General features: G+C 36.4%; 3 protein-coding genes across 4 annotated transcripts; 2 read left to right on the top strand and 1 right to left on the bottom strand.

Moving 5' to 3' along the window:
- Window positions 1-26: 26 nt before the first annotated feature.
- On the top strand, window positions 27-11,717 carry grwd1 (glutamate-rich WD repeat containing 1). The gene is made up of 7 exons (XM_051865936.1): window positions 27-284; window positions 1,163-1,280; window positions 1,409-1,571; window positions 5,891-6,101; window positions 7,222-7,364; window positions 7,457-7,648; window positions 11,191-11,717. Exons 1-7 carry the CDS (start codon window positions 71-73, stop codon window positions 11,497-11,499), a joined length of 1,350 nt encoding a protein of 449 aa, XP_051721896.1. The 5' UTR covers window positions 27-70; the 3' UTR covers window positions 11,500-11,717.
- Window positions 11,718-12,647: 930 nt separating this feature from the next.
- On the bottom strand, window positions 12,648-16,053 carry cdc42ep5 (CDC42 effector protein (Rho GTPase binding) 5). 2 transcript variants are annotated; one of them, XM_051866104.1, is made up of 3 exons: window positions 15,883-16,053; window positions 15,669-15,737; window positions 12,648-14,659 (listed from the first exon to the last, which is right to left on the bottom strand). In XM_051866104.1, exon 3 carries the CDS (start codon window positions 14,649-14,651, stop codon window positions 13,749-13,751), a length of 903 nt encoding a protein of 300 aa, XP_051722064.1. In that variant the 5' UTR covers window positions 14,652-14,659; window positions 15,669-15,737; window positions 15,883-16,053; the 3' UTR covers window positions 12,648-13,748. The 2 variants fall into 2 exon arrangements, with proteins under 2 accessions (XP_051722064.1, XP_051722065.1); XM_051866105.1 differs by lacking the exon at window positions 15,669-15,737 and having other exon boundaries at window positions 15,883-16,039.
- Window positions 16,054-18,109: 2,056 nt separating this feature from the next.
- On the top strand, window positions 18,110-21,487 carry atg12 (ATG12 autophagy related 12 homolog (S. cerevisiae)). The gene is made up of 4 exons (XM_051866324.1): window positions 18,110-18,277; window positions 19,144-19,280; window positions 20,585-20,647; window positions 21,266-21,487. Exons 1-4 carry the CDS (start codon window positions 18,175-18,177, stop codon window positions 21,323-21,325), a joined length of 363 nt encoding a protein of 120 aa, XP_051722284.1. The 5' UTR covers window positions 18,110-18,174; the 3' UTR covers window positions 21,326-21,487.
- The last annotated feature ends 112 nt before the right edge of the window (window positions 21,488-21,599 follow it).

Genomic DNA, 21,599 nt, shown 5'->3' with positions numbered 1-21,599 from the left:
AACTCTGTACAGGGCTCAGTGTGCGCTTTAAACCACGTGACGTGAAGCGGAAATACTCCGTTCTCTCAAAATGTCCGCGGCCGATGAAGACACGTTGCCTCAGGAGGATGATGGGTTTGAGGAGATGGAGTCGAGTGGAAGTGACGAGGATGATATGGAGGGAGATGGACAGACTGGGGACGGGGAGGAAAAAGTTTATGTCCCCGGTCTGCAGGCGCTTCAGCCTGGAGAAGAGCTCGAGATGGACCGGTCCGCTTACCGCATGTATCATGAGTGCCAGACCGGTCAGTGTGCTGAACATGTCCGATCAATAAACATAGACAAGCATGGTCGATTTATGTATAGAATTGTTTGCTGTATGCAACATATTACATCTACCATCAAAATAAAGTACCATAGCAATAACATGTTTTTTGGTTTTGATGTTGCGGCGAACAGTTGTGACAATTGAGCTTACAGTTTAGAGAATGTTAAGACTGTTTCGAAAAATGTGCCAAAGCGTTTGAGCAAAACTGTAAAATGTCAGAAAATTATGTGTTATTGTCCTGAAAATATCGTCACAATATCCTAATGGCAATGTAAGCTTCGTTTTCTCAGTGTAATAATAATAGTAATAATAATGATGATAATTATTAATATATTTTGAATTGTGGAATTATTTTTAGGACCAATTCTCATTTTACACCAAAGCATTCTGACGTTTTCTTTTGGCATGCTCAGTGCCCTAATACAATATTACAATACAAATGTTGCACAACAAAACAGTCATACTAAACAATGATTTTTATTTTAATATCAAAATCAGCATAAAAGTTAGTGAAACAAGAGGTATTGTCATTAATAGTACTTTTTATCATTTTTTAATTGTGAGAATGGGATTTTGGGGAAATGTGCTTGATAAAAATGTAACAATCCAATCTAAGATTAAGATGTTCTTCATTAAATCCATTATTCTTATAGCAAACCTATTTTTATTTCTATCCTTAGATTTTTTCTGTTCTTAAAATAAGTGGAAAAATGGCCTGGATATTTTCTTGACAGGTTTTGTGAGAATGTCTTGAAACATAATTAACGTTAATTATAACAGAACAACTTTTGCGCTCCAAAGCCATACCTCATTCATTCATAAATTCATATAGGTGAACTTCTCTTTCCCCTGCAGGTGCCCCATGTCTGAGTTTTGATGTGGTGCGTGATGGTGAAGGAGAGGGGAGGGAGCAGTTTCCTCTCTCTTTGGTTCTTTGTGCGGGTACACAGGCGGACACTGCGTTAAGCAACAGGTAAACTGACAACAATTTGGTCAGAGCTTGTTACTTTTAATTTTCTTCAACAAACATCTAATACGTTTATTATGTTTGGCTTCTAACAAAGACCTAGAGGTAATGACATTTTCTCAATCTCTATCCAGGCTTATTGTCATGCGCATGCACAATCTTCATGGAACTGATAAAGAAAAAGACGAAAATGAAAGCAGTGATGAAGAAAGTGATGAAGAAGAGGAAGACGAGGATAATAAACCACAGTTGGAACTGGCCATGATGCCACATTATGGTGGGATCAACAGAGTCAGAGTAAGTTGCTAGTTGCTTTCATATTTACTCTTATTTATAAACTCAGCAAAAAAAGAAGTCCCTTTTTCGGGATATTGTATTTTAAAAATAATTATGTAAAATCCAAGTAACTTTTACAGGTCTTTATCTGAAAGGGTTTAAACAATTTTTCATTATGGATCATGGAACAAGAAACCGTTGGAGCATGTACCTTAAGATGGCAACAGTTTATGGTCGGTAGACAATTAAAGTCACTTAGGACTTTAAAGAGACCTTTCTACTGACCCCAGAGGAAAGTGACATGTGAAGGCCAAGTATGGTAACCCATACTCTGAATTTGTCCTCTGCATTTAACCCATCTAAGGCCCCGTCCACACGGAGACAAGTTTAGCTGTAAACGCAAAAATTTTGTATCATATAGGCGTTTCGTCCAGACGGATCCGGTGTTTTCAGAAGGTGAAACCGATATTTTTTGAAACCGGGTCCCAGAGTGAATAAATCGGAAAACGACACCCTTTGCATTTTCGTGTGTACAGCCAATCCGTATATATTTTGTGAAACGATATCATCACCCTACGTGTCGAGCCTACTCAGACATCGCTAACAGCACAAAACAGCAACAATGGTGGACTACATGCTTGTGTTCTTGCTGCAGAAGCAGTGCTGATAACTGGTAAGCTCTGGCTTCATGTGGATGTAGCCTAAGTTAGTGCACACACATTAGGAAGCATGAGTAGTGAACACACACACACAGAGCAAAACGTGGACACACACATTGTGGCTGTGGTGCCCGGGGAGTGATTGGGGGTTAGGTGCCTTGCTCAAGGGCACCTCAGTTATTTCCTGCCGGTATTGAGAACCTGTTTTGTGTCCAAACTTGGTCCTGGAGGGCCACTGTCCTGCAGAGTTTAGCTCTAACCCCAATTAAACACACCTGAACCAGCTAATCAAGGTCTAATTAGGCTTTCAGGCAGGTGTGTTGAGTAGAGATCGACCGATATGGGTTTTTCTATAACCGATGCCGATGTTTAGAGGTCAGGGTCAGCCGATGGCCGATATGTGCTGCCGATTTTTAGGGCCGATATCTTGAAGTTTTCCCCTTCATTTGCATGCTAAAATGTCACACTAATAATAAGTGGATGCACAACATTTCTAAACTTAACATCATTTATTGAACACTGACTTAATTTACATAAAAGTTTTAGAGCATTTATCAAGCTGAATTTTTCAAGTTTGTTGGAACATAAATGTAAACTTAAATATACATTCAAATAAAATAAATACAACTTTATAAATAAAAATCAATTAAAAACTTTGTCATGTTGCACAGCCTTGTATGCAAGGACAGTGCTAAACTCTTAGTGATTTCTGACATTCTTGACGGTTAACGTTAGACAGGTTTAATGAGGAAAATAACTGTGCGACATATATATATTTGTCATTGGTCGGAACACATCACTTTATTAGGCTGATGTCCATTTCGCATTACACAGATGATGGAAACACACGCAGATGCGCATATTCTTGAGCTGAATTTTCATTAATGCAAAGTTGGATGGAAACCCGGCTATTGTCTGCATCAAACCATGCTTCCCAACAAATGTCATACACTTATGCGCAGTGGCGTAGCACAAATCCGCGGGGGTTCAACCAAGAAGGGGAGCCAACGGATATCACACAAGAAGCAACGTGCAAACTTTGCGGAAAAGTTATGCCGGTAAAAGCTTAACCTCGGTCAGTATTCAAAGTGAAAGTAAAAGTGACGGAGCTGCCTGACGCTGCATTAACGGAGCATTTTCTCTCAGAGAGGAATTTCAACATAATATGCTGATAACGGTATATAACTGTCTTAATTTATTCCATTATTTCTCTTGTTGCCCGTACATATAGTGAAACAAATGAGAAGAATAGTATTTTGTGTTAAACAGCTTTTTTTTTTTTTTTTTTTTTTATAAAGTTGGTGCTTGAAGTAGCCTAAAGCTGCTCTTAATTTTCATTTATGACTGCAGTGTTAATAATTTTAATTATAGGTCTAATTCATTGTATAATAGACCTAAAAAATGTTTAAAATATTTTCAAAGAGGAGCTGATAGCCTAATCTTTTATTATCCTTACAGCACGTCAGTTATGCGGTGATGCGCTGTGAAATTATTGCGGGCAAATTTATTATAATATTAATTTAATAATAAAAGTAGCTTACCTAATAGTAATAATAATAGACTAGAAGAATGTATCAGGCTTACATTAATTGGAAATGCCAAATCCTCTTAATATTGCCAATATTTGTCGGAGTAACGTAGCCCTCAATCACGCTGCAGTGTTTGTGAGAGCTGCCGCCTTCTCCACCCCAAGCAGAGTGAAATTCTCCGACTCCGATACAGGAAAAATAAAACAGAACTTATAACATTGGGGCTAATATGTTAGCAAGCAAGCTGCTGGTAGTTTTGGACTACAGTCCTTAAAGTTAACTACAAGTAAGCGAACATTCAACCAGCTGTAGCATTATGCCAGTTCCCGACGGTTCTATGCTATCCGTTGTTTCTTTCACTAAGTGAAGCAACACTTCATAGTTTACTAGTAATATATAGTAAATATATGGCCATAGGACTTTGAAATATCAGAATTTAAGCCTAAGGCTACCTTTATCTCCCAGTACTGTTGTTGAATCTTCCAAAAGTTTGAATTCACATGCGGCAGCAGCACATTCCACCGCACCAATAACACAGGGCTGCCCGCGGACGTGCCTAGCTTTAAATCGGCGCTACTAAACACAGATATCGGCCGATGCCGATATATTAAAAAAAAGACAAATATCGGCCCGATATATCGGCCGACCGATATATCGGTCGACCTCTAGTGTTGAGGCAAGTTGGAGCTAAACTCTGCAGGACGGTGGCCCTCCAGGACAGAGTTTGGACACCCCTGCTCTAACCATTAAGCTACACACTTAATGATTATGAATGTAACTTGATAGATACGACTGTTCATGCTCAAACGTGCCGAGTCCGAGCCAGTTGCATTCAGTCAGTGTTTAAAATCGTGCAGTATGCCATGTCTAAAGATTCTAGTCTTGGAATTTTAAGAAAAGTCATTGCCAGTCCTCCTCACAAAGATTTTTCAAAACATGTTTAATATTTGTGACTGATCATAAAAATAGCTTAATTTAACAAGGTGTACACACCTCCAATTCTCTGTGTAGAGTACAATGTCCACATTGCCTCTCCAACGAGGACCTCACCCATATCCTGAATGGTTTTTCCTGTTTTTCTTTTTTTTTTTTCCTGCACAATTGGAACTGCAAAAAAATAGTACCAGCTGTTTGTTTACATCTATGTTTGTTTTGGTACAAGATCTCGTGCAAAATTGCGTTATCGCAATAAATGCCGTTGTGACTCACCAATCGTTCAGTGTTGTGTAGCGATCTGACTCTCAGTTGTAAACATTTGTGCTCTTCTCTGACTGCCAAAATTTAAAACCTGCTCCAGCTGAAGGAAACAGTCTGTAAGTGTATTCAGTTCAGTCAAGGTTTCAGCTAGTCGTTAAGTGTGTCTCCGGCTTTAGGCCACGGCTAAAGAAGAAAGATGACCAGGGTCCCTGATCACCTGTGTGAACATGCCATAGTCCTGCCGCAGGAGGTATGAGGACTGCAGATGTGGCCAGAGCAAAAAAAACTGCAATGTCCATAATGTAAGACACCTAATACAGTGCTGCAGGGAGACAGGAAGGACAACTGATCGAGACAAGAACAGACAAATCTGCTGCTGTCCATGAGGATGAGATGCGCTGTAGAACTTAAAGCAGCTGGTGGCCACACCATATAATGACTTTTGATATTGACCCCCTTTGTTCAGGGACTCATTTGCCCAGATTCATAGATAAGGCTTAAGCCTTAAGCCTAGACTAAAATGCACGTTTGAGCTGTTTTAACTGAAAGCAATTTGCACTGACATATCTTATATATCAGTGCCAGTGTTTTTTGTCTAAACATGCACACCAGTAACGTTTTTTTTCTAGTGTACATTTATAAAAGCTACTTAAATGCCCTAATTGAACTAAGACCTAATCCTGGCTTAGGCTAAGCCCTGTCTGTGAAACCGGGCCTACATTTCTGTTTGTCCAATTTCAGTGAAATTTGTTCAGTTTATATCTCAGTTGTTCAGTCTTTTTATGTTCATACAAATATTTACACACAATAAGACATTTGCTGGGAAAAAAGCAGTTGAAAGTGAGAGGACTTTTTTTTTTTTTTTTTTTTTCAAACTACAAATCAGAAATTTAATCCAGTTCAACCAGTTTAATTTTCTCACTCATCTAAAGTTATTATCTTTATACTTGAATAGGTCACCCAGCGAGGGGAACAGGCATTGGCTGCTGTCTGGTCAGAGAAAGGTCAGGTGGAGATTTTTGACCTCCGGCCTCAGCTTGAGGCAGTGCATAATTCATCAGCGATGTCAGCCTTCATCAAGCAACAGAAGGAAGCCACACCCCTTTTCAGTTTTACTGGTCACATGTCAGAAGGATTTGCCATTGATTGGTCACCCAAGGTACCAGGTGGGTAATATGAGGAGTGTTCGACGGTACACGGTACTGCGCAGACCGATCAGTGTATGACATCAAAGTACCACAAGAGCGATTAGAGAGCAGATGGCTCCGTATGCTTTTGAATTGCTCCCTCGTGCAATCGGTCTGCACAGTGCTGATAACTGGTATCAATCTCAGACAGGTTTGTTAAATAGTTTGCCAGGTCTACTTGGGTAAATGGAAACCCTACTTAAAGAGGTTTTCCACATTATTAAGCAAGTCACAGCTCTCATGGTTAGAGGTGGCTAAAATGCAACTTTACGCGCAACTGCCAGCCTGCACAGAGAGGTTTTTGAGACTTCATTGACACCAGCACCTTCAAATACCTGTTTGCTGCTCAACGCTGGCTTTTTGTTATCCTTTTAATACAATTAATTTGTTTGACAGAAACTTCCGTTAAAGGGTTAGTTCACCCAAAAATGAAAATTCTGTCATTTATTACTCACCCTCATGTCGTTCCACACCCTTAAGACCTTCATTCATTTTCAGAACACAAATTAAGATATTTTTTTTATAAAATCCGATGGCTCAGTGAGGCTTCTATTGCCAGCAAGATAATTAACACTTTCAGATGCCCAGAAAGCTACTAAAGACATATTTAAAACAGTTCATGTGACTACAATCATTCAACCTTAATGTTATGAAGCGACGAGAATACTTTTTGTGCACCAAAAAAACAAATTATTAGTTTTCATTCCTTTTGCTAGACATTGCACTACTTCATGCTTTTCATCTTAAGAAAGAACTTTCTTCCCATATTGCATGAGAGCTGTGACTTGCGGAATGTGGAACAACATCTACAAGTAGGTTTTCCATTTACCTAAGAAGACCTGGCAAACTATTTAACAAACCTATCTAAAAAATTCTGTTATCTAAAAAAGATATAAGAAATAAAACAAACACTTTCTTTGAAAAACTAAAATCTGAATGTTTATTGTACTGAAATCCTACTAATATGTCACTTGCATAATAATTTGGAACACTGTGTATATAACAGACAGAACAGGGTCTTATCCTTTATACAAACAGATGTCTAGACTAAAGGAACTACTGACTAAGACTCAAATCATTTCATGTTTACCTACCTTAGGACGCCTGGTAAGCGGTGACTGCAAGAAGAACATTCATGTCTGGGAGCCCCAGGAGGGTGGGACATGGAAGATTGACCAACGGCCTTTCAGCTCACATAGCAAGTCTGTTGAGGACCTACAGTGGTCACATACTGAAGCCACGGTATGTCAATCAACAGAGAAAGATGATATTAAAATACTTTTCTTCAACAAGTGGATGTAATGTCTAAATTAGTGTTTCACTCTCACCCCCAGGTTTTTGCATCCTGCTCAGTGGATCAGTCCATTCGCATTTGGGACATAAGGGCGCCACCTAATTCTATGCTTTCAGCCAACGAGGCTCATTCTTCAGATATCAATGTTATCAGCTGGAACCGGACTGAACCATTTATTTTGTCTGGAGGAGATGATGGCCTCCTGAAAGTCTGGGATTTAAGGCAGTTCCAGGTGAGCATGAGCAAGACGAAACAAATATTAAGGTTTTATTTTCTAACTAAAGGTACTAAGCAGGGCTGTGTATATATAAATACACATACATACATGTATATATGTAAGAAAAATGTTATATTTATATATAAAATAATATTTATATATAATATAAATTATATATAAATATATTTACACATGCATATATTTCTTAAATATATACATGTGTGTGTGTGTGTGTATATAATACAAAATATAATTAAAAATAGATTTTCTATTTTTATATATTGTAAAATGTAATTTATTGTGATGTTAAAGCTGAAATTTTAGCATTATTACTTGTCTTCAGTGTCACATGATCCTTCAGAAATCATTCTAATATGCTGATTTGGTGCACAAAAAACATTTCTTACTACCCTAGTGAAAAAATAGTATACTTAAGCACAATTTATTCCTATGTACTTTAGTATAACTAAATGTATTTGTGGCATGCTATAAATTGGTATACTTAAAGTCTGCTAAATTGGAACAAATAATTTTGTACTAAATGCAACTAAAGTTGTATTAAATATACTTGTTTGTGCTAAAGTGGAACTATTCCAAGTACACTTAAGTATACTTTAAATATACTCTTGTATTTAAGTTTTGAAATGCAAAATTCACTTAGCATAAACTTCAAATGTATTTTGGTGATGTTACAATTGCAGTTCAATTAAACTGTAAGAGTGTTAAACATACATTAATATTATACTGATAACAAACTTTTAGTGATTTTAAAATGCATTGCAATGGCATTCAAAGTAAACTTGAAGTGTGCTAATGGCATCATTGTAGTGTGTTTCAAATAGGCTACAATAAAGTATTTATAAACTTTATAAAGTCACAGCTTAAGAATTTGCCTTTTACAGACACCTCAGTACACCAGTAACTTATCAGTGAACATCTGTGAGACAATGGGAACAGATATATATGTATGTTGAATGTAGGAACCAGTACAGGCTGGATTTGAACTCTGGTCACTGTCACACAACAGAACTTGGTTTACCTGTTGCGCCACCACGCAGATATATTGCGCAAAATTGGGGTTACTTTGTGTTCTCTCTGTACTGTTACATGTACAGCTATAAGTAAACAGATTTTTCTATTAATGAGAGCACAATTTATATGAATTAAAAGACTGCGAACAACATTAAATATCAAGAATGTTTTGCTTCCCTTTTACTTGACATGATCTGTCATTAACGCAACATGAAGCAATTGCATAAACCGGCATAACATTAGTTTTATTCTTGTGCACGCAGTAAAACACAGTTATGTTCGTTGGTGGAAGAATGTGAACGTGCACTGCAGAACTGCTTGTTTGAGTGTGTGCGGATGGAATAAAACCACCTATAACATTTCTCTGCCGATTGTCTCTGCGCGCTTTAACTCTCAATGCACCACAACTGCACCTGACTTAAAATGCAATGAAATGAATTGGCGGTATCGCATTACGCTGCGTATTTAAATGTGAAGAATAAATTAAAATGATTGACTTTTCATGCAGTTAACATTTTCTGAATTTGTTTTGTGTAATTTTTGAGGATTGGTCGGCATCAGTTTAATAATTTGTTTAATAATTCATAATATTTGGACAGCCCAAAGGGCTGAAGTCCATATTTCAATGTGCAACGGGCCATTAAAGTAGCATTAATGGGTAAAGTGTATTACACTTAGGTACATTGGAATGCATTAGAAATACACTAAAGTAATAAAACTTCTGGGGCTGTATTCACAAAACATTTTATCTTACCACTAAGAGTTCTCCTAAATAGCAGTAAAAGTTCTTAGCTAAGAGTTTTCTCTTAAAACCTATTCACAAAGCTGCTGAGACAAACTTTTACTAAGGAATAGAGAGAAGTCTTAAGCTAAGAGTAAGGGCGGGGTTGACCTCGTTGCTATGGAGTATACACACAGTGATTGGCTGATGGGGGAGGAGTCAGCAATTTAATCATAGAAATATTGTAGAATGAGGTGTCATGTTTCCATATTAAGTGAAAATGCTGAGTGGCTAGTAACTTTGGCTGGTGAGCAAAAAAGTTAATGTCAAGCCCTGTCTAGGCCAATACTATTTTTACACTCAACAAGTAGAACTCAAATATAGTTCACTGAATTGTACATTTAATCATAACAGGTCAACATAGGATTCAACAAAAATAAATTACTGAAGTAGTACTTAAATATTTAACAAATTAAATCATTTTATTTGCAAATTGCTCATTGTTACATTTGAGCTGTAGGCAAAAGTTTGAAAATTCTGCCTTTACAGCACCTATTAGCAGAAACAAACTAGATGTTTCAGTTCATACCTCACATTTTCTTTGGTTTGCACAAAAAGAAAGTCTAATCTAAAAAATTACATCATCTAAAAATAATTTCATCATTCTCAGATTTGAAATACATAGTGAGATTTGTGTCTTTAGCTTCAATGAGTTTCTAGACTCTAAGGTTTCCTTCTGACAAATGTGCCAAAATCTGCAACACAGATTCCCAATAGTGTGCACTCTAGCAAGTTTGGTTGTTAAGCAAAAGTACAGCAAAACCGATTGTTGGTGAGTGTGTTGGCATTGGCTTTATGGTGTGTTCAAAACATAGATCAATCATTGCGGTCTATATGTGTCAACTTCTGGTTCAATCAATGGTAGGATGTTGGGGCAGGCCAATGGCGGTCAAGGTTTAGCTTCAGCAGTTAGTGTTTTCAAGTCATGTCAGAAAGAATGTATTTATGAGATAAAATGCACATGAACATCAGCACAACTCATAATTATGAGTTTTGGTAACTATGGATTTTCTTGAGTTTCTGAGTTAGGTGCGTGACGGTGAGAAAACATGTTAGAGGTTATGGATGCAGAGTCAGCCCTAGTGGGGGAAAAAAAAAAAACCCTACCAAAATGTATTTAAAATAGGCCTACATTTATTTCATACTAACTACAAACCCATTAATATATTTACTGACATAAATATTCTAATTAAACTTTATTTGGAGTTCTTCTTTATTGCACAATGCATATTTCTTAATATTAAGCCTAAAATGTGTTTAATATCACTGTTAGTAAAGATAGTATAATCACTGTATAATTTCAATGCAAGATATTTAAAGTGTACCTAAAGTATACTTGCAATAGTTCTACTTTAGCACAATCATAAAGTACAGCAGACTTTAAGTATTCCAATTTAGTATACTAAAAGTACAATTGCAGGGTATTTATATTAAGTACATAAATATGTAAATGCATTTGTAGAATACTTAGCATAAAATAAATGTATTTCAAATACATTTTAGTATATTTATTTTTCACTAGGGAATTAAAGATATTATTATTCATATTTAAACAGCGTGTTGGCTTAAGATTTTAGTGGGAAACATGATGCATTCTTTTCCAGGGTTTCTTTTCAGGGTACATTTTCTTCCCGGTTGAATATAAAAGTACAAAAGAACAGCATTTATTTAAAATAGAAATATTTTATAACATTATATAAATCTCTTTATTAAAACAACTGATCACATACGTTTATTTTTTCAGTCTGGACGTCCAGTGGCCAGTTTTAAGCAGCACAGTGCACCTGTGACATCAGTCCAGTGGAGCCCTGCTGACTCCAGTGTATTTGCTGCTGCTGGAGCTGATGATGTCGTCAGCCAATGGGATCTCTCAGTGGAATCATGTGACGAGGGAGGACAGGCAGAGGGCTTAAAACAGCTACCACCACAACTACTTTTCCTTCACCAGGGCCAGAAAGAAGTGAAGGAGCTCCACTGGCACCCACAGATTCCTGGAGTTCTCATTTCCACAGCGTTGTCAGGATTCAACATCTTCAGAACTATTTCTGTTTAAGTGTGTGTGTGTGTGTGTGTGTGTGTGTGTGTATAATTTTATATGTACATAGATGGATGAATGGAACATCTTGGTATGCATGATTCGTATGCATTTGTCATTTCCCCACCCTTGTACTTGTGGAACCAATTTTTCAACTTCTTGAGACAAATGATGTAATTGTGTATGATGAATTACTAATTTGTGCTCATTAAAACTCCATTTTGAATCATCCATAAGTCTGTTGGTTGTCTAACTTTTTTTTAAATTAATTTTAAAACCAACATATTTACAAAAGAAACACTTTTCCTTGGGTATCTGTTCAGTTAAAAAAAAGGTTTTCTCAGGCAACTTAATGGACATAACAGAGGAAAATATTTGAGTCTTTCAGTCTGAAGCTGCTAAAGTCACACTGAAGGTTTTAATTAAGGTTTGTTTTCAAAACCACAGTACCCTTCTCATATATTATAATAAACAGGAAAATGTATTGTTAGTCCTTATTTATTCATGAAAAAAAATGAGAACTCAATTCCTTCTGTATGTTTTACTTTAGACAACTGTTTTCAGTGCAAAACTTTAAAGAGTACTGAAGGAAATTTGCTAAGACTAGATTAAAAACTAGATAAAATCATGTTATGATTCAGTGACTCTTGCTGGAAAGAGGAAATGGTTTTAATATAGAAGGATGCCCTCCAGTGTAAGTATGAAGAAATGGCTTGTTTACATTTTTGGCCAAATTTGTTTAAAAAATACTTTTGTAAATACTCCACTTCCAGTTATTGTTAGCTTTTTTTAACTTTGATCCTTAGTTGATGACGAAAGCCAATTAATTCTGGACTCGTGGTCATGTAAGTGGATTTTGCATTTGTAGATGGAGAACAGCAATTACAAAAAATCCATATCATGTAATTTAGAATTATTCTGAAAAGTTTTGAGTGGAACTAAACATTCATCCATTCATCCACCCACGCATCCATACATACATAAATCATCAGGCAAAATGATCCCACACTGATGCTATCAAAATAAAATGTGAGCTAGATAAAGATGGCAAAGAATTCATTTATTTACCTGTTTTTAAAATAAAAAATATATATCGATAAAAAATAGCATTACAGAAATGCATTTACCTCCCATCAGCACATTCAAAGAATACAAAATGCTACAAACAGTTTTATAAAACTTTAATTACACATTTTGGTTTATCTACATTATTTCAGTTGGCAGAGTGGTTTTGAGTGTAAAATAATTACTGATTGTCTGTTACATATTCTTTAGTATTCAAATCAAACAAATGTGAAAGCAAGATAAAAGCAACTGTTTTTAAAAAATAAACTCAACCTATTTTAGCTTTTCATGCTTCCCTTTATGAATCTGGTCAAAACCTACACAAATGATCAACCAGAATATGAGTTTGTTTTTTTCATTCACAGTTTAAAAACTATGCGTTTTGCACTTGTTTAGCTTTAAGACTATTTTGTAGTGTGTAACTATATTGTGTGCTTTTCATTCTTACACTCCAAAAACAAAAAGCAATCTGATTGCTTATTGCATTTTAGGATATGTATGTATGTAAATGTAATAACGAAAACTCCCAGGAGAAAATTCCAGCATTTGTGAATGCATTCAGCAACCTTGCATCTTCCCACAAAAAGAAAAGCTTCTTCGCTGGCTTTTCAGTGAAACTAAGCAAGACAAAGTTGGAAAACATCTTAAGTGTCTTCTGTAAGGCACTGTATATAACCATAATATAAACAATAATTAATAACTTTGCATGTGGCGTTTGGCTTAAAAAAAAAAAAAAGAGTCAACTGTTATTCTGAGCATCTTGTACTGCAGGTATTCACTCTCCATTGAGATTAAAGCTGTATCCAGTTAACTGAAGAGTGCCCTACAACGGAGCTATTAAGTGGAAATAGTGTTTTATATAACTGAGACCTTGGGAAATGTATGCAAAAAAATTGTTCTTAGGTTATTCTTTAAGACGTCACGCTGTCCATTTTGAGACTCTCAAAATTTGTATTTATAAAATCCAATAAAAAGACAAAACCACAACATAGTCTTCCTTTCATAAAATCAAAGCAAACACCATCGTAAACTTCAAAAGTGTGGAAAAGAGAGCTCCAAATAGTCCAGTTATTACCTCAAGAAGGAAATTTTCATTAAATCTCTGTGTTTGGATTTTTTTGAAGAATGATTCTGTTCACGTCATGATCCATCAACAATGCTAAAGACTTATTTTTGGTCTTCAAATCTCTTGCAATGTCCTCTTATAGTCCAATCTCATCATCGAACTCGTCCTCAAAAGTGTATCCTTGTTCTCCGTTGACACCCTCCTCCTCTGAATCCGTTTCTGAAAGATGTTGGTCTTCTCTCCTCCGGTCCAACGGTGAGACTCCCTCATATTCTGAGCTCATTGAGGAAGAGGGGCTTGGAGAGTTGTCCTCCTTCCGATTAACCATCTCTGCTTGTCTTGGGTCTTTGTCGTAAACCATTTGCCCACTAATCTCCTGCATCTCCTTATTTGGTCTCAAGCTGCTTTCTTCTTCACCTTCCACGTCTAGCCCCTCAATTACCTCCTGTCGACCGATGATCTCATCACGTTTGTCGCTGAATCGCACTTTAGGCCTGAGCCCTTTTGATTTCACGCCATTCATCTCGTTCAGTTGCTCGTCTCGTTGGCTCACCTCTTTAGACGCACTTTCCATTCTCATCCTCTCATTCAACTCATTTGCAGCACTCCTTGGTGACATCATCACATCTCTTGTGCTCTTGCTGGGACTAAACACCTCTTCGGTGTCTTTGCGAGAACCCATGGTCAGTCCATCCATCACTCCCAGTACATCTCCTAAAATCGAAGGCCCTAAATCCAAGTCGAGGTCAAAGGAGGAAACTGAATCAGCGTGCCGAAGCTCACTTGGACCGGTGTCTTCTGCATATTCAATATCATCATTATGGTTCATCTGAATGTCTGTGGTCTCTACAGTGGCGGCCCCGACTGGTTGCACAGAGTTGGAATTAGGACTAGAGGGGCCATGGCTGGACAGGAAGGAGGTGTCACCAAAAGCATCTCCACCACGACCAATGTGCATGGTGTGACGGAAATCACCCAGGGGAGCGGAGATCATGGTGGGGTCCAGACGAGGGGCTCGAGATGATTTGTGGAGAGGCATGGTAGGAACTGCGGAACGAAATTGCAAAGTCAGATGAAGGGAAATGTGTATTAAAAACATTTAAAGAACTAAATGATTTACTATTAACCATTATATTATATTATAGTTAATTATTAAAGTTTCTTGGTATTCACATTCCTAAATCTCCTATATTAACTGTAATATAATATCATATCTTCTGGTATTATATTATAATTATTATTTAATGTTGCTTGTTATTGACATTCCTATATTTCTTTCCTTAGTTCTCTGTAAAAGCTTAAGTTTCAATTCAGTGGGATTTAACTGCTCTGTTTTGAGTGAGTTGAGGTGATATATACGACTTTGGTCTTAAATCTGTAGATTTCCATAGTTTATCCATAATCAGGTAGACCTATGAAATCATTACGCTGCACAAAAAAAACAGCTATGATTGCGTAAAGGTTGTGAAAAAGAGGAGTTGACAGACGCCAATTCCAAGCTCGGACTTGTATGTGTTTAAATGCATTCTTGCCTCAGGCATTCTCGCGAGGTCGAGAAGCAAAGTCTGAGAAACATTATGAACGTGCCCACGCCACAGACATCTTTTTTAAAGCTTAATTTGATTAAATAATTAACAGACAGAAATGTAACACTATTCTGGAGCCTAAAGAATACTTTTGAAGCTCAGTGATAGTTTCTAATACTTCAAAATTCATTTTTCATGCTTCAACAATTTATTAATAATTGAAAAATTAATAATTTCAATCTTTATAGTTGTTATAAATCCCTTTTTAGTATCATCTGAGAAGCTTATTTATCCGAAAAAATGAGTAATATCGAAATGTATGTGTCCTGACCTATTCATAAACAACTGCAACAGCTGGAAAGGGTATCAGTTCTTGGCGTACTTAACAGATCTATTCACCACGAGCAAGTTATAAAATCCAAAATTCTGAGGTTAGTTCTACTGATAAATACTAAAAAACAACTTTTATATACATTTTATACACATTAGATGAAAACGAAATAGATTAATCGCAGCCAAGTAACTCTTACCAGTGGTATTTAAATTTTAAGCAGAAGACCTGCCTGTTACCCAGGAGTGAGTCGCCCTGTTCAATGAAGCTGTAATAGAGCAAAAATCAACGTGTGTATCAAATAGTACAGTTTCATGCAATAAAGGTTTCTTAAAGTGGGAGTAACTGCAAAAGTTACGCGCCCAACGTAGTTATCGAATCGGTTTCCTTCAAAACGAGGGAATTAGACTTACTTTGATCACCGTATGCTTGTCAACGGGGTTGTGCCTATTTGTTCTCCTTTTAACCAAATGTTTCTTTAAATATCTTCGCTTTCCTTCTTTTACTGACTTTTCTGGCGTCGCTCTTCTCTCCGATATTTCTTTTTTTTCCCTTTAGGGATGGGCAAGGAAGTGACGTGAGTTTTACATGGGAGCGCTTTGGCTACAGCTGTAATAGTGAATGAAAGTACAGACTGACGCAGCGCTGCCTTTTAGTTGACGCATTGTTTTTCTTTCAGAACAAAATGATTTCACATGAATTTTCGTTTTGAATTTTCAGCCTCACTCAAGTGTAGAATCAGGAGTAAAAGTGGAGCTAAAGTTGAACAAGGCAATTGGTCATCTACAAGAACTAGCTCAATGATCATCTTTAGCACAAAAATAGGTGATGCACATTTTTTAAAAGTGAGAAGGTGATTTAAAATATAAGAGTCATTGTTATGCCCTTGTGTAGGATTGTGTGTACATTGTGTTTGCGTTTATTGCCATGGATGAATCACAGTGAAAACACTTTTTGGAATCCCGTCTGTCAACATTTTGAACAGAGCTTGTCGAAGCAGAACCTGTTCTAATGCTCTGCTTTGTTTTTGCATCTCCATATAGACCTATCACTTTCACCATCAATATTATAATAGAGGTACAAAGGCCACGATGAAAAACTTTGTTTTCTTTGAGTTAAAAGCGTGAAATATGAAAAAAAAAAAGAAAGTCAGGTAAATAGTTTTTTAATGAAACAGTTTATTGAACAAAATATTTAAATCATATGTAGCTTTTTGTATCATATTTGATGCATCGGGCTTTTATGACTCATATACTGAGAATATGGAGACCATCATCAGAATATGGAGTTCTTATATGGCCAAAGATTAAGATGACATTTTGATAACTTTTAATATACATCAATGAGATTTTTTATTACAGTACAAGACTACTTACATAAAATGCATATAAATATCAGTCAACACTCTCTATCTCCCCAATAATATGTCTTAGAAAGATGATATTTAAATGCTTAGTTTATGATCAAAGCTCTGTAGTTTCTTCTATTTTGGGAGGCAATATATATAATGCAAGTTTTTTTCCATCCAGTACTAAAAGTTCATCTTGATATATTATGATAATATAAAAGTTATTCTTATGTTTACTTTATAAAAATCATTAAAGACTTCACAGCAAAAGTTTTTGCAATACTAAAATGCCTTTTATTTGCTAAAAAATATGAACCATCAATCAGAGGACAGAACAGGTTTTTCAGCAGTTTTAATTTTGTTGACAGCTTAGATTTGAAATTTATGCGTCAAATATGATAAAGTAGGCTTATTGGGTTAAGAAAACTGAGATCTTTGAATGAATGATAGATTAAAGGCTACAACTGACATTCTTTCTGCTTTGGTGGCCCACATTTCCTGCCTTGAAAGAGAATTCAAGGATGCTGCAGCTGAGCCATGAATCACATCACATCACTTCCTCTTTCTTAGCACAGCTTACGTCATACTAAAACACACTATCACTAGGGTTACTAGTACAATGATGAATGGCTGGAAGTGTTGCCAGTGTATGAGGTCACATATAAAACCCAGAATTACTGAAGGAGTAGTTCACTGGATTAGAGAATATGCATTTACATGAACAAAGCCAAATCAAAATTTTTAACTTTACAATGCCAAAGTAAGTCTGAGCAGTATGTCCTATTTACACATGGATTTGTATTTTCTCCCCTGTAAATTCTCTATATTTTGAATGGACTTTGAATGGCCTTTAGTGCTGTACTGTGAGTAAAAAATGTTAAGGGATAAAAGTCTGTGAAGCCATTAAGTGTATCAAAGTAAACAGTGTACTTAGCCTACATTTGAAGTGCAACACAGTAGATCTCTTTAATACCAGCATGCATAAATATCTATTCATCACTTGTCAGACCCACACACTAACAAGCTTTCCAGAAGTTCTCATCTTATGTAAGCACTTTTATGAAAATGTTGCCATCCGGTGGTGTGATTAGTTTATAAGTGATTAGTCTATAAGTTAACATATAAGTATCCTTAAAATCTGCTGGTACTAAATTAAAACGAATTTATTTTCCTAAATTGAATTTAAACTAATTATATAAACTAAATAAAATAATAAATAAATCTCTAATAAATACTGTTTTCTTTTTATGGTAGCCTATTTAAAAATAGAACGCCCTCAGAGACTTTTAATTTGAAAAATCAGCTCGGTACGCCTGCGCTGTCTGCTAGTGTTGCTGCCTGTTGTGTATGTCGGAGGATGTCTGACAACGCAGAATCTCCTACAGAAAATCAAAAAGATGAACCTTCGGTACAACACACTGTCACTGAACACACTGGATCATCGGATGAGAAGAAAAAGAGTATGAGTTATATACATGACCAGAGAAACTGTTATAAATTAATTGCTAAATGCTGCTGCAGTGTTTATTTCGGGTAGGGTTATCAACGAGTTACTTCCGCGATTTCGCAAAGATTGACAGGTCTGCCAGCCAATGAACTTTCCGTTTGTATGTAGGCAGCCAATGGCTGGGCAAGCAGGCATGTGCTTCTTTACCATGACGGTGTTTGTAAGAGTTGCTTTTTTTGTCATGATTTTAAAGAAAATTAGGCCTAATAGCCATTTTAATTAAGTAAATGGCTTAAAACATTCTTGTATAATCATTTAACCATAGATGACAAGATATTACAGAGTATTATAATCAGATTTTATTGCGACGGTGGGAACCCCTTTGTGGACCCTATGGCCATATCGTACCATATTAACGTATTTATATAGGCCTAATGTTTTTATAGTAGAGCCTTTCGCATCATTATTGAGGTACAGAGTAGTATACTTTTAAATTTGTACTTTACTGGCTTTAAATGTTCATAAAAAATAGTTTGACATCAAACAGTAATTAGCAGTCCCTTGTGAAAAAGTGCAGTTAATTGTATTGGATGTGCACTTGCGTACTTTAAGTCTTAAAAATGTTTGGTCACACTTTATATTAGGTATCTTTAACTACTGTGTAGGCTTTGCATACTTCAATAAAAATACTTTAAGTATAATGTACAGTATTGTACTGTTTTACAATGTAACTTAAGTGTATTTAATGAGAGTACATCTTTCATAACACACTTAAGTACACTTTTAAAAGTGCAATATGTAATAAGTTTCAGCTTCTTAATAAGTATGATCCACAGAGATTTTCTGAGTATGTAATTTTATTCTCTTTTAATCTTTCAGTTGATGTGCTGTTGAAGGCTGTCGGTGATACGCCCATCATGAAGACCAAAAAATGGTCCGTGGAGAGAGGGAGGACAGTGCAGTCACTCTCTCAATTCATCTCACGCTTTCTCAAATTGGAGCCTAGTGAACAACTGGTATGTTATTCACCCCCACTATGGCTACCTCATTTCATTAAAAAGCAGTGCAAGGCAGGGTGGGCTGTACAAGGGTCCGTGCCTCCTCTGCCAGACCACTGTGACAACAACAATAGAACACAACCAATAATTTTTCCCCTTTAGAAAGCTTATTTAAGGTATTTATCTTGACGATAAACCCCAAAGTATACTTCGGCCATCCACATTTCGCAACGGTCCCCACACTGTCTGCGTGACGTAATTTTCATCATCAGGAGCATCCGCGTACAGTAGCGCAAGGTGAATGTTGAGACAGAAGAGGCCACTTGGTGGCAATATGCAGCTGTGATGTATTAGGCAGTTGTTAAAGAAGAGTGCAGAAAGAGTGATACAAAACAACATGCTTTTCCAAGAACAGTAAACAAAGCAGCATATAATTTTCCATCTTTTTTTTTTTTTGGTTCTTGATTTAAACTTTGCATGCAATGGCGGATCCGCTACTTTTCTTCTTCTGTCCTTCTGAGTGAATGTCCTGTAAATGTAAATGACACGACTTAGTGCTACCCTCTGATATCCTGTAGAGTCTGGAAAAGCAATTGTTTCAAAGTCTGTGCTCATCTGATTGAGTTCATATATTTTTGAAAGCTGTGCAGACACGGAGTGTGGAAAATGAAGTATACTCGGGCCTTAAAGGGATAGTTCACCCAAAAATGAAAATTCTGTCATCATTTACTAACCCTCATGTTATTCCAAACCCGTATACATTTCTTTGTTCTGTTGAACACAAAGGAAGATATTTTGAAGAATGTGGTAAACTGAACAGTTCTGGGGCACCATTGACTTCCATAGTATTTTTTTTCCTACTATGGAAGTCAATGGTGCCCCAAAGTGGCCTGGTTACAAACTGGTTACAAAATATCTTCCTTTGTGTCCAGCAGAACAAAGAAATTTATACAGGTTTGGAACAACTTTAGGGTGAGTAAATGATGACAGAATTTAAAATTTTGGGTGAACTATCCCTTTAACACTTGTGCAAGGGAACAGGTCTTGAAAATGGTATGTCATTTCCCGGCAGTCTTTAGATCAGCGGGCTTAACCTTTGGCCCCCTGTTGTCCAACACAATATTTGACTCCCCCCTGCATCACATTTCTGAAGCACAAAACTGCTGTTGATTAATACCAGCGGTAACGTTCTAATTGTATTTATGAACCAACCCAAAGTAATTTTACTCATGAAATCAAATCGAAAAAACACTTATAAGATGAACTAGTTTTTACTGAATGCTTTATTTTTATCTTTCAATATTTTTCTCCTCTTCCATCAGTTCATTTATGTCAATCAGTCATTTGCTCCATCACCAGACCAAGAAGTGGGTGTGCTTTTTGAGGTATGTTTTTGTGTGTGTGTGTGTGTGTGTGTGTGTGTGTGTGTGTGTGTGTGTGTGTGTGTGCGCGCGCGCGTGCGTGTTGCCAAATGCTACTCTGCCCCCATCTGGCTTTTTAAGGAAATTGAAAGTAGACTGAAATCATTTCAGATGGCCATTTGGTTGCACTTTATTTTAAGGTGTCTTAAAGTCACAGTATAATTATACATTTAAGTACTGAGTAATATCAATTAACATGTACTTACTATAGGGTTAGGGTTAGGGGTAGTGTTTGGTTTAGTTGCATGTAATTATGCATAATTTACTGTCATTACCACATGTAGTGTAAGTGTAAGTTACATGTAGCATGTATAACAAAGACACTGTAAAGTTAAATGTTACCGGCCAGTTTGAAGACAAATGCTACATGGAGTGTTTGAAGATCTTCCTCCTCATTTTTGCATTTTATTATTTAAATTAAATATTCCAGTTCTCTACACAAGTGACTATTTCTGTTCTAACATGACCTGTGTAATGTAAAATGGATATAGTTTAATGCAGTTTTGGTGGGCATTTCTGTGAAGAAACGGTGTGTTTTGCTGATTTAATAGGTAAACCTTGTTGTTCTACTCTGTTTTACAGTGTTTTGGGAGTGATGGGAAACTAGTTCTCCATTACTGCAAGTCCCAGGCCTGGGGATGACCGTGCAGCTCTCTTTTTCCCCTTTTCTCCCTTTCATTTATACATTTGTACACATACAGTAACAAAAACATTGCATACGCATCTTCATTGTTTTTATAACTTATTAATTTTTCATGTCTTGTTTTTTGTAAATAATAAAGTGTAAATAATATTATAAAACAATGCATCATCTCGTGAGACTTTTTTAAAGCAGAGTGGAGGTGGGAGGAATGGGTGAAAATCATAAGAACACCAAATACCTTTAGAAACAAATTCTGATGGGTGTTTTTAATAT

This window comes from Ctenopharyngodon idella, chromosome 16 (assembly GCF_019924925.1).
Source record: "Ctenopharyngodon idella isolate HZGC_01 chromosome 16, HZGC01, whole genome shotgun sequence".
In the NCBI taxonomy this organism is placed as follows: domain Eukaryota; kingdom Metazoa; phylum Chordata; class Actinopteri; order Cypriniformes; family Xenocyprididae; genus Ctenopharyngodon; species Ctenopharyngodon idella.
Note: the sequence above shows the minus strand (reverse complement) of the source record. Positions and strands in the feature narration are given on the sequence as shown.